Source organism: Vombatus ursinus, unplaced genomic scaffold, assembly GCF_900497805.2.
Source record: "Vombatus ursinus unplaced genomic scaffold, bare-nosed wombat genome assembly UNPS02014821.1, whole genome shotgun sequence".
NCBI classification, from domain to species: Eukaryota; Metazoa; Chordata; class Mammalia; order Diprotodontia; family Vombatidae; genus Vombatus; species Vombatus ursinus.
Genome location: NW_020954599.1, coordinates 32,248,928 through 32,265,353, shown reverse-complemented (window position 1 = coordinate 32,265,353; position 16,426 = coordinate 32,248,928). Strand labels below are relative to the sequence as shown.

At 37.4% G+C, this 16,426-nt stretch overlaps 1 protein-coding gene across 1 annotated transcript in view; it reads right to left on the bottom strand.

Annotated features, from left to right (window-relative positions):
* Nucleotides 1-4,143: 4,143 nt before the first annotated feature.
* The window catches only part of ENPP6 (ectonucleotide pyrophosphatase/phosphodiesterase 6), a 169,801-nt gene continuing 157,518 nt past the window's right edge, over nt 4,144-16,426 (bottom strand). The window contains exon 8 of the mRNA XM_027837601.1: nt 4,144-4,411. Coding sequence (XP_027693402.1) covers nt 4,197-4,411 — 215 coding nt within the window. The 3' untranslated portion in view covers nt 4,144-4,196. The remainder of the gene's footprint in view (nt 4,412-16,426) is intronic.

Genomic DNA, 16,426 nt, shown 5'->3' with positions numbered 1-16,426 from the left:
CCCAGGATCACACAGGCATTCTTTGGTTGCTGTATCATAGTGTTGGTTCATAATAAGCTTCACTAATGCTCTCAGATCTTTTTCAGATGAAACTCTGTCTAGACATTGTCTCCTCCATGTTGTATTTGATATTTTGTACCTTGATTCTGTTTTCCAAAATATTAGTGATCCCTAATTGTTTTGAGTCAAAATTCTCCTCTGGGGAGTACAGTGGCAAGAGTATTGGACTCGGTGTGAAGAACTGAGTTCAAATACTACATGAGGTAGTACTTGAACTCAATCCATCACACTAAGTCCAACACTTAGTTTTCTTCTTAGTTTTTTCTTCTGTGAAGTGGATAGCACCTACCACACAGGGTTGTTGTAAGAACCAAACGAGATAACATCTGTAAAGAGCTCTGCAAATCTTAAAGCACTATATAAATGTTATTTTATATTGTAGCCCTATCCTTCTGTTAGTGAAGCAACTAAATAGCACCACAGATAGAGCTCTGTGCCTTGCACCAGGAATATTTGAGTTCCTATCTGGCCTTAGACCCTGGATGAGTCACTTACCCTCTGTTGGCATCAGTTTCTTCAACTGTGAAATGGGAATAAGCTCAGCATCTACCTCCCAGCGTTACTTTGAAGATTGAATGAAATATTTGTAAGAGGTGCTTATCAGTGTCTGGTACATAGTAGGTGCTTAATGAATGCTTGTTCCCTCCCTTGTTCTTTCAGACTTTAATGTTTACAAATTTGATGAACATTCCATCTGTGTTTCTTTTTGAGTCATTGATAAAAACAATGTTCAATAGTATAGATCTCGGTTTACATACTTCATTAAAGTCCTACTCTGGTGCCTCATTACATTGTTTGGGTGAACTTGGGTTCTAAAAGGTTATACCAATTTTGCAAAAATTCTCGCAAGTCCTGCCAACCTAGGAAGTCTATGTACCCCAAGATGAACTATGCATCTATTGTAAAATGATTGGCCTGGTTGTTCATCTCCAAGAGTTTTGTCATCATTCAATACATTATTGGAAGGCCTCAGCAACTTACAAAACTGTCTACAAAGGTGTGGAGGAATTGTGATAAACTCACATCAAGGAAATCACAAATTAAATCTTATTGAAATAATTGTGAAATCAAATACTTTTACATATTTCAAAGTAAGACTCATCTTTGGACAGATTTCATGAAATGCATGACCTTTCAAATGAATTGCTATGTAGCCATCTCCCCCAATTTGTACTTTTGAGGTTGATTTTTTTTTTGGGACCCAAGTATAAGACTTTACATTTATTCATTTGGCTAGATAGAGTCCAACATGCCATCTTGTTGAGACCTTTTGGGATTCTGGCTCTATCCCTCAGTGGGTTAACTGTCCCTCCCAGTTTTGTGTCATCTACAATTCTAAAAAGCAAGCCATCTTTTCTTACCTCCAAACCACTGATATAAAATGTTAAATAGTACAGGGACAACCACATTTCTCTCTGTGTCAATTCTTCAGTCTTAGCATCATTCATAGTGTCTTTTAAATTTTCCTATTCCCTCTATTTGGCATTATCAGAAACTTTGGGTTCTAAGTTTAAGATTCTATGGATGGGAAGAATTTGGTGAGATAGAAAAGAGCTAGAGGTGAAACTGTGTGTAGATTTATACAGCTTCATGATATTGCATCCTGGCATTTATTTTGTCTCCATATGGATAGTTCTTTAACTTGGGAAAATGTGTCCTTAGCTGAATTCATTAGAACTTTGTCCGTTAAGGAAGAAAAATGAACTTTAAAAAAATAGCTATTCTCAAAGCACTAAAATGTCTTTTGTTCCTAATATCCAGAGAACAGAAGAGACAGTGTGGGAAAGGGGAGAGAAAGTTAGCCTCTCTGTAAGAAAGACCTAGGTTCAAATCCCCTTACTGACACATTATCTGTGTGATGCTCGGCAAATCACTGAGCTTCTCAATGCTCTCAGAGAGCTCTTTAAGACCATCTATTGTAGAGTAGGAATTGATCAGCACTGGTGGAGGGGGTTTCCATGTCAAGAGTGTCCTATACCATTGATATCATAAGTCCAGTCCAAAAAAAGAATAAATCAATCCAGACAACAAAGGTTGATTTGCCTTCATTCCAATTGACTTGATGGTTGTTGGAGCTTTAAAAACACATTACAGAAACCTTTACTGAGATTACAGAAATTATCTGTCAAGATTAATTTGAATTTTTTTAAAGTTATGAATCTTTACCCTTATGCCTCATGGCATAAAGACAACCCCAAGGTCACATGATTTGGGATGAGGAAGACGATCTGTCTTCCAAGGTAAGCATTGTGCAGGTTCTTTCTCTCCTGAGGCATCTTGTGGCTGGCCAGAGCCAGATGAAAAGTCACCTTCTCAGATGGGCTCAGTCTATGGTGCAGTCACGTGGCTTTTATACATAATGCAATGAGACAGAAATATGTCACTCCTGGCATTTGAAAATGTCCAAGTAGGCCTTTTTTAAATTAAAAAAAAATCTCAAGATCTCTAGCAGTAAATTTTTAGAAGAAGAAACTCAAAATATCTCCACTCAGGCTTATTGTTATCTGTTCCACTAAGTCTTGGGGTCTGGGGACTCAAGGAATCAGATCAGTTACACAAACAGTAACAGAAGAGTGTTCCCTGGTCCATCAAGTCTTGGAGATTTCCAAAGAAGCTAGGCCGGAGGTGGGTTTGTTATGCTTGCTGCCTAATTAAGGGATGATTTGTTGAATAGCTGACATGCACCTGGTCTGCCTCCCCCATTCCTTTGGCCTTCTGGGTTGTGATATGATTTTCATGAATGTGGACAATTGAAAAAAAAAACCCAACAACTTCAAACTGTTTCACTTTTGTCGTCCGTAGTCTATCTTCCGCAGTGTATATATTTGTCTTCCATTGTATCCACGGTGCTTGACACATAGTAGGGATGGAGACGGGTTCTGGGGATTCACTAATATTGAAGAAACTCTATCAATAAAAGTTGGTGCTTTCTTATCAACAAAGTCTTAGAGCTGCCTTGGACACTAATGACTTGACCAGGGTCACACGGTCAGTATGTGTCATAGACAAGTCTTCCTGGCTACAAGTCAGTTCTCTATCACCTACTCCATGCTGCCTTTCATTGGTATATAGTAGGTACTTAATAAATGCTTATTGGCATACTTATGATCTGTAGTGGAAGTTTAAAAAAGAATCCTCCTCATGTGAGTTTTTTGGTAATGTGCCCATGCATTCATGACTAAGAATATTATTGCTTACCCTGGAATAACATACCACGCCATCTCTTACTTACCAGAGCAAACTCCAAGGAGGAAGCAATCTTTTTTAAACAGGCATCATCACAGCATTGTCATTGAGCAAGCATTCAAATATCAGCAAATCTTTATCCAGGGCTTATTCTGGGCAAGGGAATGAATCACTATGTTCTGATTCTTCATAACAGCTCATTTCTAATGTGACTTTCTACTATCCAGGATAATTTGATAAATTTGAAATTGTTAAATTCAGTCTTTGGATAAACCAGTCACTTTGTTTTGCTCTGGTATCTCACAAACTTTTCACTTAAATGGTGAAGGGCAAAGGGACTCATGCAAAGGAGGATCCATCTGGAAGTTTCTGGTATGAACAATTCCTCCTTCAGTTGGATTAGGAGCATGAGAAAGTAATTGGTATTGAGCTAGGCCTCTTCTGATGTTGGGTAGAAGAAATAAATGCTGGATTAGTGATGTGAATACCAGCTAATGGTCTTGCATATGAGCATGACACAGGCTAGGACTAGCCTGGGAGGGATTGGTTTGCAAGAAAACACAGCAGAGATGGGCCCAGGAGACAGAAGCAGTACAAGCGCCAAGTCTAGTTGACAAAATGCCAGGACCTTTGCCCAGCTGGTTGTTTTATCCTGAGTCTCTTGGTATGAAGATCAAGTGGTTTAGAGCTGGATGAATTAGAGACAGCTGAGATGCTCTCTACCTCCAGGCAAAAAAAAAAAAGTGGCTTAAAAATAATAGAAAAAGAATTGTGTGTAGGAGAGTATATATATATATATATATATAAAACCATCTCACAAATGGTCCATTTGTAATTTATCTAGCCTTGATTCTGTTAATGAAGCTATTATTCAAATACAAAAGGAGGGAAAAACAACAACTTTCCACTTTGGAGACACAGTGACCAACATTGTTTTGGGACTCAAGGAATCAGATCTGTTGTACAAACAGTAGCAAGAGAATGAATGCTAGAGCACAGCTGCTCAGCTGCACCGAATGTGCCTCACTGGGCTGGCTGTTCAGCATGCACGCCACCCGGGACCAGGAGCCATTGTTGGGCAGTGGGCTTATCCCCGCCAAGTTGCACAGAACATTGTAAACATCCACTGCTCTGATTGGAGCTGCTCTGAAGTTGGACTTGAAATCTGAAAGGGAAATAGAAAGAGACTCTCATTTGATGAACAGAGAGGGACAGAGTTAACGTGGAGAAGGGAGTGGTTGTATTCTTGGGCAGTACAGTCCTTTGGGATAGAAACAGCAATGCTATGGACAAAACCTAATGAGCTGGCAGCAGACAAAAGGGTTTTTTTAAAAAATATAATACTGACTATTTTACTGAGTGGAGTGGTTTTTCATAATCAACAGATAATAAGTATAATGTGATCTTACATTCCCGAAACTTTTGAGTTCATCATGATTGGGGGGAGGGGAACAAGCATTTATTAAGGACCTACTGTGTGCCAGGCATAAGCACTTTATACATATTATCTCATTTGATCAATTGTGAAATGATCAAGCTATGACCCCATCATTGAATATTGTACCCCCATTATAGTTGCCTTCACTTTGTGTATTATAAAGACTCTATTTAGTGCAGGCAGCTAGGTAGTGCAGTGGATAAAATGGGGCACCAGGAATTAGAAAGACTTGTCTTCCTGAGTTCAAATCTGGTCTCAGACACTTACTATCTGTGTGACCCTGGGCAAGTCACTTAACCCTGTTTGCCTCAGTTTTCTCATCTTTTAAATGAGAAAGGAGAAGAAAATGGTGAATCATTCTAGTATCTTTGCCAAGAAAACCTCAAATGGGGTCGTAAAGAATTGGACGTGACTGAAAAACAACAACAACTGTCAATGGCTGTTGATGTTTTTCCAGTTATCTTTTTTTTTAATCAATAATTCTGAGATTCTTTCTATGCTTTTTGTATTATGTCATCTTTTAAATACTTCATAAATTGGGTTCTCAACCTGGATCCCCCAATGCCCTTATGATTGTATCACCTTCAGCTTGGATATTCTTTCTATATCTTTGATCCAATCTGGTTGCTTTTATCACCTTTATTCCCATTAGCACCATTTCTAACTCCTATATAAGGAGATCTAGAATTGTGATGTTAGGGTCCAAACATGGTGGTTCCACTATCTTGCATGAAGAAAAGAGTTTGTGCTAATAATTTTTGCAAATCTTTTCCATTTTTCTTCTGTTTGCAGTGTCCTCTGTTTTTTACTGTTGAATACTATGAGGTTGACTTGGCTTAGTTGGATACCATGCCAAGCTTTCTTTAGACTGGTTTTACTCCCTATTACTTCTCTCTACTTTATGAGCCATCCATTATCTTTCTTCATAAGATTTTACAAATTAGTTTATATTCTAACCTGGGGTTGCCTTTGGCAGCCATCACCTCACTATTTGGCACATAAGTTAAATGTTGGCTGATTAAGGCATTTCTGGGCTCTTCTGTTTTCCTTTTTATAGCAATTAATTTTTGTTGGTTTGACTTCTAAATGAAATTATTCTTGTTAATATTGATGTCAGTTCTGTTATCTATTTCCTACTTTGGGCTTTCAAAATCCTGTTTAAATAATTCAGAGTTAATTCTTTTCAGTTGAATGCTATATCTTTTTCTCATTACTATTCTTTCATCTTATTAATTACAAATTCTGATCTTAGCTCTGAAGAGTATATAGTCTGACTGTGAACAGACAGATGACTCAGGGATAACTACCACGTCCATATTGTTTTTCCCATGTGTTAAAATGTGGTTAATTTCATTACTATATCCAGTGCCTACCAATTCTTTTTTTTTTTAAAGAAAATGCTTCTGCATAATCTATAACTCAATCTATAAATAATAATTTATAAATCTATAAGTCATAATCTGTAAATCTAGAACTCTCCCATTTCTCTCTCCTGAACCAAACTTCCCCACATATTTCTCCCCATCCTCACCTTCTCCCACCTTTGCATCTAAATCACCACATATCAGAGTATATGTTGATTTGATCTTAAAAGTACTACCAAGTTCTTCATAGAATTTCTTTACTACTTCATCCTCAGCAACTCATGATGGTGTGTAATTTGAAATTATTTTCATAATAGTCTTTTTTCCAAATATCCATCAACAGTACCACAATATGTGATAACATAATGTCCCATGAAATAATATTTCTTGTAGCTTTTGGGTATACAATTAAACCCATTCAATTAACTCCTTTCTTTGCCTCTAAGGAGTACTTATGAGCAATTACTCCATTTAACTGCAACTCTCTTCTTCCTTCAGGTTTCACTTATAGCAAGAATGTCAAGATTGATATGACAGCACCTCTAGCAACAGGTCTATTCATGTGGGTCTTTGGGAAAGGATCTTGTGTTCAGAGTACCAACATTCAAATTAGAGTTTGTTGATGGTCTGAAAACTGATTCTTACCATCCTCTGTCTTCTTTTCTGCTGCTTTGCCACTATCACTATAGAAATAAATGGGGCCCACACAAGTCCTCTGCCATTTTTCCCCCTATTTCATGAGTTGCCATGGCCAACAGTTTTATCACCAGGAGACCAGTGTCCTAGAAATGGGTCTCTCCATGATTAGCTAGATTGACCATCAGAAAACAGAATTAGTCTCTTACTAATGCACTACTCAAAGTCTTTCCAGCATGTGAGAACTGATTCTAGGTCACCCTCTATTTACATAACCTTTGAGAACTCAAAGTCACTTCCATGCTATAAGGAAGCATAAGAGGAGGACTTTATGGAAATATATATACACGTGTGTGGGTGTGGATGTATATGTGTGTGTGTATAAAATTTAAACAGAGAAAAGTCTTCAGCACATTGGATAGATCTCCTATGAAGGCTTTATGGAAGCATATGGACAAGAATTTGCCAGTTTTAAGAGAGGTTGTGATTTGAGTGGGTAGAAGGAGTAACTGCTTTGATAATATTTATAATAACCAAGTAAGAAACTTAAGGTTCCTCTTCCACAATCTTTCAGAAGCCAACTTCCCACTCTTTATCCCTTGGAGTAGACAAAATTAAGTTGAATTGCTACTAAAAAGAATTTAAAAAGATGTCTCCTTGTATTAGGGGATCCTTGCAAACTGTCTTCCTAGTCACTTAAATAGGAAGAAGAGTTGTTTTTCCTTTTATTTATTTTTAAACATTTTTTGGAGTAAGAAGCTTTTTAAAAAATAATAATAATAAACCACACCCGTCCCCCATCCCCATTACTCTTGATGCCTATGAAGCAAATTTTAACAAATCAACCCTAAAAAAATTTCCTCAATATATATCTTCATAGTCAGGAAAAAGGGATTCCTATGTTAGTCACATCAGAAAATGTGTCCCTTTCTGCATTTTTAAGTTGATCACCTCTCTCATCTCAATCAAGAGATGAGTGGCATGTTTCATCTTCATTCTTTTAGACTTGTGGTTTATTGTTGCATTGATTAGAGTTCTAAAATAATTCTCTATAACATAGTTATCATATAAATTCTTCTCTTAGTTTTGCTCCATTTGCTCTGAGTAAGTTCATAAAGGTCTTCTTAGTTTCATCTGAAATTATCCATTTCATCCTTTCTTATAGAGCAATAATATTCCATCACATTCACATATCATCGCTTCTTTAGCCATTCCTCAATAGGAGAACATCCCTTTAGTTTCTAATTTTTAGCTACCATGAAAAGAGCTCTTTCTTTGAGGTAAAGGCCTAGCAGTGGTCTAGTTGAGTGAAAGGATATGCATAGTTTGGTAACTTTCTGGTAATAGTTTCAAATTGCTTTCCAGAATTCACAGCTGGACCAATTCACAGTTTTACCAACAACGATCTAGTGAACCTGTTTTCCCAAAGCTCCTCCAACTTTTGTTCCTTCCTCTTTGCCAGTCTGATCATTGTGCCATGGAACCTTAAAGTTGCTTTAATTTGCATTTCTCTAATTATTAGTGGTTTGAAGAATTTTTTAATATGATGGCATATAACTTGGAATTATTCATTTGAAAACTGCCTGTTCTTGTCTGTTGACCAGTTGTTTATTGGGGAATAGTTATTTTTCTGATACATTTGAATCAGTTGCTTATATCCAGGGTGTCCCCAAACCCTTCTAGTGGTTTTAAGCTCTAATAACTTCAGAAGTATGAATACTATAACCTTACAAAAAGCAACATTTGAAAGGTTAATTACTGATTTTTTTAAAAAATTGATACTTTTCTTATTACAATTTAACATAAACACTGTCTTGTGCTCTAGTTGATTTTCTAATTTTGTAACTTCCAAATTATGTTTCTGTATTTTTATACTTCTGAAGTTATTAAAACTTAAAACTGCACCAAAACTTTTGGGACACTTGTCTAGGAAGGCTGATGATTTCTATGGATTTATCCTGTAACCTACATCTTTGCCTTACATATGTTATTTCATTCGAGACAACATATGCAAAGCACTTTGTAAACTTTAAAGCACTATGTAAATTCTAACTTATTATTATTGATGAAGCTATTATTTTAATTAATTTCATTTGACACTCTAAGGTTCTCAAAATAATGATAATAGCTAACATTTATCATTTATATAACACTTATTATGTGCCACTCTGCTGGGTACTTTAAAATTATTATTATTATATAATAAAATTATTATCATGTCCCCCGCAAAAACTGATAATTACTTTTTCTCTTTGATTACCCTTGTTCCTTCAGTTTCTTTTTCTTGCTATAATTAGCATTTCTAGCACTACATTAAATAGTAGTTATGATAATAGGCATCAATGCCTTAGCCATGATCTCAGGTGGAAAAGCCCATAACTATTCTCTACTATATATTTATTATGTTTATAAATATATTTTCATATATTTGAATTTTCTCTAAAAAAACCTGAACTAGTTTTTTTTACCAATTCAATGATTTTTCATTAATCTCTTTTTTAATTTTTAGAATTTCTACTTTTCTATTTAGTTAAGGTTTTGTTTTATTTGTTCAAGGTTTTTTTTATTTGTATGCCCTTACTTGTTTATACTTACAAGCACTTAGAGATATAACATTTACGCTAATGACCTATATTCCATAAATTTTGGTATGTTGTCTCATTACTGTCATTTTTTGATGAAAATTTCTACTTTTTTATAATTTGTTCTTTTATTCATAAATTCTTTAGAATTATGTAATTTAGTCTCCAATTACTTTCAAATTCTTTCTTTAAGGGTTCTTTTTAAAATATTATTTTATTGAATTATGATCAGTAAATAATATGCTTAATATTTCTCATTTTCTACATTTTAGTATGGTCTTTATGCCCCAATACATGGTCAATTGTTGTAAAGATGACAAATACACCTTAGAAGTATGTAAATCTTTTCTATTCTCATTAAGAAACCATCAGAAAGTCATCATCTCTAATTTTTCGAATGTTTTATTTAGTTCCTTAACTTCTTTATTGTTTATCTTTTGGTTAGATTTGTCTAGTTCTGAAAGGGGTACATTAAGATTCTCGCATTATAGTTTTAGTATCTCTCCCTCCAATTTAATTTTTCCTTAGGTATTTAGATGATATACTATTAGGTAGTACATATATTAACTATTAATATTGATTTATCATCTGTGTTGCCTTTTAGCATAATGTAATTTCCCTGTTTATCTCTTTTTGTCTTTTCTATTATTTACTTTAGTGTTATCTGAGATCATGATTTCAATCAACTGATTTTTTTATTGCTACTTCGTGATTTTCACCATAAATAGATTCTTTTCAGCATAATAGATTTTACTCCATCCCCTCATTTTAACTCCAAAAGAATCTTTTTTTAAGAGTGTGTCTTGAAAACAAAATATTGTTGAATTCTGTTTTCTAATCCATTCTGCTTTTCTCTTCCATTTTATCAGTAAGTTCATTCCATTCGTATTCAGTTATGAATTTTAACTGTATATTTCTCTCCATCCTGTACTCTTGTACCTCTTCCTCTCTTTACTCTCACTTGCCTTTTTATAAAAAAGGTATAGAAGAGAAGGAATCTGCCTTATACTTATGATCTTATAAAGGAAAAAACCCTACTTCCTCTCTGATATAACTCTTCTTTTCCCCTTACCATAACCCTGATCCCAAGTTTTTACTCTTTCTTCCTTTACTTTTAATCTTCCAGTCATATTCTTCCTTCCAACAATCAATATTGTTTTGTTTATAATTATTCCCTTACCTATCCTGCCCTCTCTTTTAGGCTCCTCTTCACCCTTCCTTTGTCCCTGTCCCCTTCTGTTTCTGTTTTGAGTTTAATGTATTTCTATGCTGAGATTTGTGTGTAGGTGTAGAGGTGTGTGTGTGTGTGTATATGCAAGCACGTGTGCATAATTTTATTCAATCTTGCTTAATGCAATTCAGATGAAGGTGACATTCATGAGATGCCTGTTCCTCCTGCTCCTTCTTCCATGGCTACATTCATCTTATGTAGCTCTTTTATGTAATGATCATTTTCCTTTTCTTCTTCCTCCTTTTGTCCTTAGTCTAGTTCACTGTTCCTCCTATTTTTATTCTCTCAAGACCATTAAAGCAGAACAAAATCACCCATAGTCCCTCTGTCATTTTAACTTTTCTCTTTAATATCTTAAAGATATTAGGGTTCTAAGAAGACATTAGTTTCTTATTCTCCCTATTAACATGTGGACAATTTATTGTCATATATTTGCTTTCAATTATATAAACATACATATCTTTCTATGTTTTTCATGGTACCTGTATTACTATTTCCATTTCTAAATATTTATTTGATTCTGATGTTTTCAGAAGAAAATCCTCTTTTCCATGGATTTTTCTACAGTAGGATTGTACTTAGTTTTACCAGTTAGGTTATCCTTGGTTATAAACCTTTATCTCTTGCCTTTTGGAATATCATATTCAAAGTCTCCATTCCTTTTAAGTAGTTTCTGCTAAATCTTGTGCAATCCTGTTGATCTTTGGTATTTGAACTCCTTTTTGTTTGTTCAAAGAATGTTTTTCTTTTACCTGTTAGGTCATGGTTTTGGCCATAATGTTTCTTGGAGTTTTCATTTTAAGATTTCTTTCTGAAGGTGATCAGTGTTTTCTTTCTATATTCACTTTTGTCACCTGGTTCTAAGAGTTATAGGCAATTTTCATTTATAATTTCCTAAAATATGGTATCCAAACTTTTTTTAAAGGACACTTAGAATTGTCTCTCTGCAGCCTTGTTTTAGGTCAATTGCTCAGATATTTTTGATATTATATTTATTTGGTTTTCTTCTATTTTTTTCCAATGTTTTTGGAGGGGTTTGTTTTGATTTTATTGTATTGACTTTGTTTTCAATCTGGCCCATTCTAATTTTTAGGGCATTCAGTTCTTGAATGGTATTTTCCACCATTTGTTTTACAGTCTTCATTTTCCTTGCTATTCTTTCCTCTCTAGCTTTTCCATTCACTATCTCATTTCATTTCCTCGTGGGACTCTTGGAATCTCTGTGGCTAGGGTATTTTTTTTTCCTCTGAGGCTTTACCTGGACTTGTTATGGGGTTGCTAACCTTGTCAGGGTTTATTCCCATGGTATCTCTCACACCAAGGTATTTCCTCATGATAATAGAGTTTGCTTTCATTCGCTCATGGAGGGGCCTCTACCTGGATCAAGTGGGATTAGGGTAGCAAGTGAATAATTGTGGGATTTGAGTGAATCACACTGACTCCATCTTATGACTCAATTATGGAGCTAGCTCAGTTTCTATTCAGTTATGGGTCTAGTCCAAATTCTGTCTTGTGAGAAAACTATTCAATTATGAGAATTGGGAGAAAATCTTATTGTATTGTTGAACCTAGCCCTGCATGGCTTGGAAGCTTGACCACCTCTATCAGCTGCTTAGAGACCCTTAACCAAGGACTTACTGTTATGCTGATCAGAAACCCAGTCAGATCCAAAGACTGACACAAGGAATTTCTCACAATTGTACAACCCCATGTGTCTAATCTGAAAACTGGCCCCATACTGATCAGTTATTGTTTTCATGTTCCTTGGATTATTTACAGACACTTGAGGGGAATGAGACACCTCCTTTTCTGAATTCAGGGAATTGCACCTGTTGGATCTCCCCTTCCCAACTTGGAGAACCCCTAATCTTTCATCCAATTAGAAATCAGATTACAATGATGTATTCTGGTTGTTTCCTTTTAATTAATTGGCCTTATTTGATTAATTGTTTTTCATATTCTGAGGGTATCCCCCTGTATTCAGGGTCCAGGCCTAAGCTGAGGAGGTCTGGTCCCACTTTGTTAGGCACTTGGCATGCATTGCTTAATAAACCAATATGCTCAGATTGTTTCCTCAGTCACTTCATCTTTCACTCATGACAGCAATAAGGATATATCAAGTGCTAAGTCTATACTCAGACTAGACTAGACCCCTCCTTTAGGGTACTCTTGGGGATCTGCCTAGGGGCTTACTCTTGTCTGGGACCTCTTCCTGCAATAGGCACCTTCTGAGGTCCTTTTCCCCTGGTACTGGGCTCATTGGTTACTTCTACAGTGGCATACAGCCCACTGTAGGCTTCAGGGGTAGTTCTATCTGAATTGTACCTAGGGCTTTTAGCCTGCAGCTTAGCTGGGGCCACAAGTCCCCTGCTGTACTCTACCTGAAATGCCCTGAGACTGCTTTCTCTGATGGGCTAGGGCCCATTAGATTGTAAGATCCTTGAGGGCAGGGACTGCCTTTTGCCTCTTTTTGTATCCCTAGCATTTAGCATGGTACCTGACACAAAGTAAGCACTTCGTAACTGTTTATTGAATTGAATTGTTGAGACTGGGCTGGCTCAGGCTTTCTGGGAGTGATTTGCCAGACCCTCTGCCCCGTATTCCCTGTGGCTGCTCCTTCTGGAGCCCCTGTCTGGCTTATGCACAATGCTGGACCCACCCAGAATGCCCCTAAATCTCTCAGCCACAGGCCACAACATCAGACAGTCTCCTACCATAGTTTTGAGTTCAGGCAGGAGTGTCTAGACCACCCAGAAGGCTATAGGGCAGCTGCCTATGCCTTGTCCTCTGAGGCTTGGCTCTCAGCCTGCCCTGGCAATTTGTCTATCCCACAGTCCCTACAGGTCTCTAGGAGTTCCTCTATGAATTCCTGGATTGGGTGAAAGAATCTAGAGGTGATTCCTTTTATGGCCCCATGGAGTGCTGTCAGGGGATCTGGGATCCATTGTGTCTTAGTACAGCGTCAACTTCCCACAATCCCCTTATTCCCCTCTCTTCTCCATCCATTTCACAGTTTTCTGTGAACCAGTAAAGTCCAAAAGGAATGCTGGCCCCTGGGATAGATGGATTCTCTGATAATCACGTTGCTGTTCTCTTTGGTACTGGTTCCCAGAGTAAGTCCTATGAATATGCCCTGGTTAAGAGTAGGTGAGTAAGGGGCCACAAGTCCCAGTGTGAGCAACTCCTGCACAACCCCAACCCCCGTCACAGCTCTCACTGTAGCTCTTGAATATTCCTTTGGTCTCCTCTGCTCCTGACTTTAGATTTTGGTTACAAAAAGAGACATAGTCTTGGGGTGGGGATGGGGGACTTCTGGGAACTCTGATTCATAAGCAAACTGTTGGAGCTAGGAGGGGTGTTAGAGACCATGTATGGCCAGATAACGTGATTCAGCTCCCTTGGCCAACATGTCGACTTATTGGTCAGTGGAGAAAGTTCTCGTGTTTAGAATAGCAATAGCCAAGTGAAAGCTTGGTCAATGGTCTGAAAATGGTGTAGTTCTTGGCACCCTCTGTGTCCTTCCTTATTGTTCGCCCATTGTCACTGCCAAAGCAGGAGGGGGCCCTTGAGGATGGAGGGCCCTCAGTTTACAGAAAAGAAACTAAGATCCAGAGAGGCTTGCCCCAGGTAGTGTTATATAGTATACATAATATATAATAATATAACAGCAAATATTATATATAATAAATATTATCTACAATATATGCTATGTATTATATAATATATATAATGTATAATAATATAATATTTTTATTTATATATTATTATATGACATATAATGGTTTATCTGCAAGGTAGTATAGAGAAAGCAGTGTAGTGTAAGAGAATCCAAATTCGAGTCTTACTTCTATTACTTACTCCTAATGTGACTTTAAGCAAATCATTTTTGCCTCTCTGGGCCTCAGTTTCCACAGCTGTATAATGAGGAGTCTGGATTAGAGATCCTCTAGGTTTCCTTTCAGCTCCAAATTCTCAAATCCTAATAGTACAGCTAAGACTAGAACCCAGCTCCCCTGAGAACCACTCCAGTGCTCTGGCCTCTATACTCTGCTACATGGTGGAGGGTACTAGGTCTGGGGCAGGGAAGACCTGAGTTCAAATCCCAGCCTTAGACATTTACTAGCTGTGTGAACCCTGGTTAAGTCACTTGACCTCAGCCTGCCTCAGTGTTGTCATCTGTAAAATGGGGATAAAAATAGCACTTACTTCATAGGATTGTTATGAGGATCAAATGAGAAAAAAATTGTAAAGCTCTAGTGTAGTGCCTGGCACATAGTAGGAGCTTAATAAATGTTTGTTCCCTTCCCTACCCTTCTCTTGCTTTTCTCTGGTCCAGAGTGCATTGACACTCAGTTTGACTTTCTGTTTCATTCAGATTTTGAATCCAAGTTGGAAAAATAAAAAGTTATATATAAAACATGGCTCCTTCTGAAATGAAAAACCATACAGACTGGGGTTGTCACTGTTCACCTTGATCTGTTTTCCAAATGTGGCTTGTTGAATTTGCAGGGAGGCCACTAAATCTTGACCTTCTCTTGAATGTGGAGTTCTTTTGAACAAGGTGAGGCTGTACCAATCAGAACCTGGGATCAGCCAAAGGAAAGCTGTCTTTGCAAACTCATTTTCCTTTTCCTTTTCATAATCCTTGACAGGCTCTGGAAGGCCTCAGACCTCTCCGGCTGTATCTCAGCCACAGCAGGGATGTCAGCCTTCTTACCTAAGCTTCAGGCATGTACCAGGATTCCAGCGGACTGGGCTTTTATCCCAGAGCCCAGTGAGATGCCTAAGAAAGGCCAACCTCTTACATTTTCTCTGGAATAAACCAGCCAAGGCATAAAGCTGTTCAATCATGCAGGAGAATTGAAGTAAGGGCAATTGGAGCCAGAAACTTGGCTTGCATGAGCTTCCAGAGGCTTGTTCTGCCTGGAAACATTTTTGCAATTAGTTCTTGCAGAAGGGAGTGGAGAGAGTGAAGGATGTGGTGGGGGGGCTTGCTTCTGGCTGTGACTGATTGAAGGTTTTAAGTCTTGGGGGAAGATATGACAGCACTTTTTTCCCCCAGACAAAGTCTCTCCAGTGAATGTGAGGTTAACCTGATTCAGCTTTGGGTATTTTGTTTTCAAAGGTTTTTTGGTTTGAGGCTAAGAGTTGTCCTGCTAGAAGTGATGTTTTTAGCATCTTCCTTCCTCTTCCCTACTCCCTGACCCTACCCCATGTTTAGTGCAGTCTTCCTAACGACAACTGTTTTGAATTCATGATCTTTTTTTTTTATCCTCTAGAGAAAGTAATATTTTTGATTAAAATCCCTGGGGTCCGATGTCCTGTATCCACAGGAAGCAGATGTGGTATAACAGGAAGAGGTCTTGAATTGGGGCAATCTATTACTAGCAGCAGGTATCTAGTGCCCAGCATGATCTAAATGCAACAGTCAGAGTCCGAGTGTTAAAAAAAAAAAGTTAGAGATGGCTTCCTGGGGTATAACCACGGAAAGGTTCCAAACCTCAGGACAATAATAACATCTGATATTTATATGGCACTCTAGAATTTACCAAGCCCTTCAGATAAACTATTTAATCAAGTCACACAAAAATCCTGTCAGATAGGTGCTATTATTATCATCTCCATTTTACAGATGAGGAAACTAACACCGAGGCACAGGGTATACAGATGCATTTATTAGTAGAGAAGCCTCATTTGAAAATGAGTTTTTGGGGGCAGCTAGGTGGCACAGTGGATAGAGCATTGTTACTGAAGTCAGGAGGACCTGAGTTCAAATCCAGCCTCAGACCAAACACTTGACACTTACTAGCTGTGTGACCCTGGGCAAGTCATTTAACCCCAATTGCCTTAAAAAAAAAGAAAGAAAATGAGTTTTGGGGGCAGCTAGGTGGATAGAGTAGATGGCACTGGCTAGATGGCTTGGTAGATA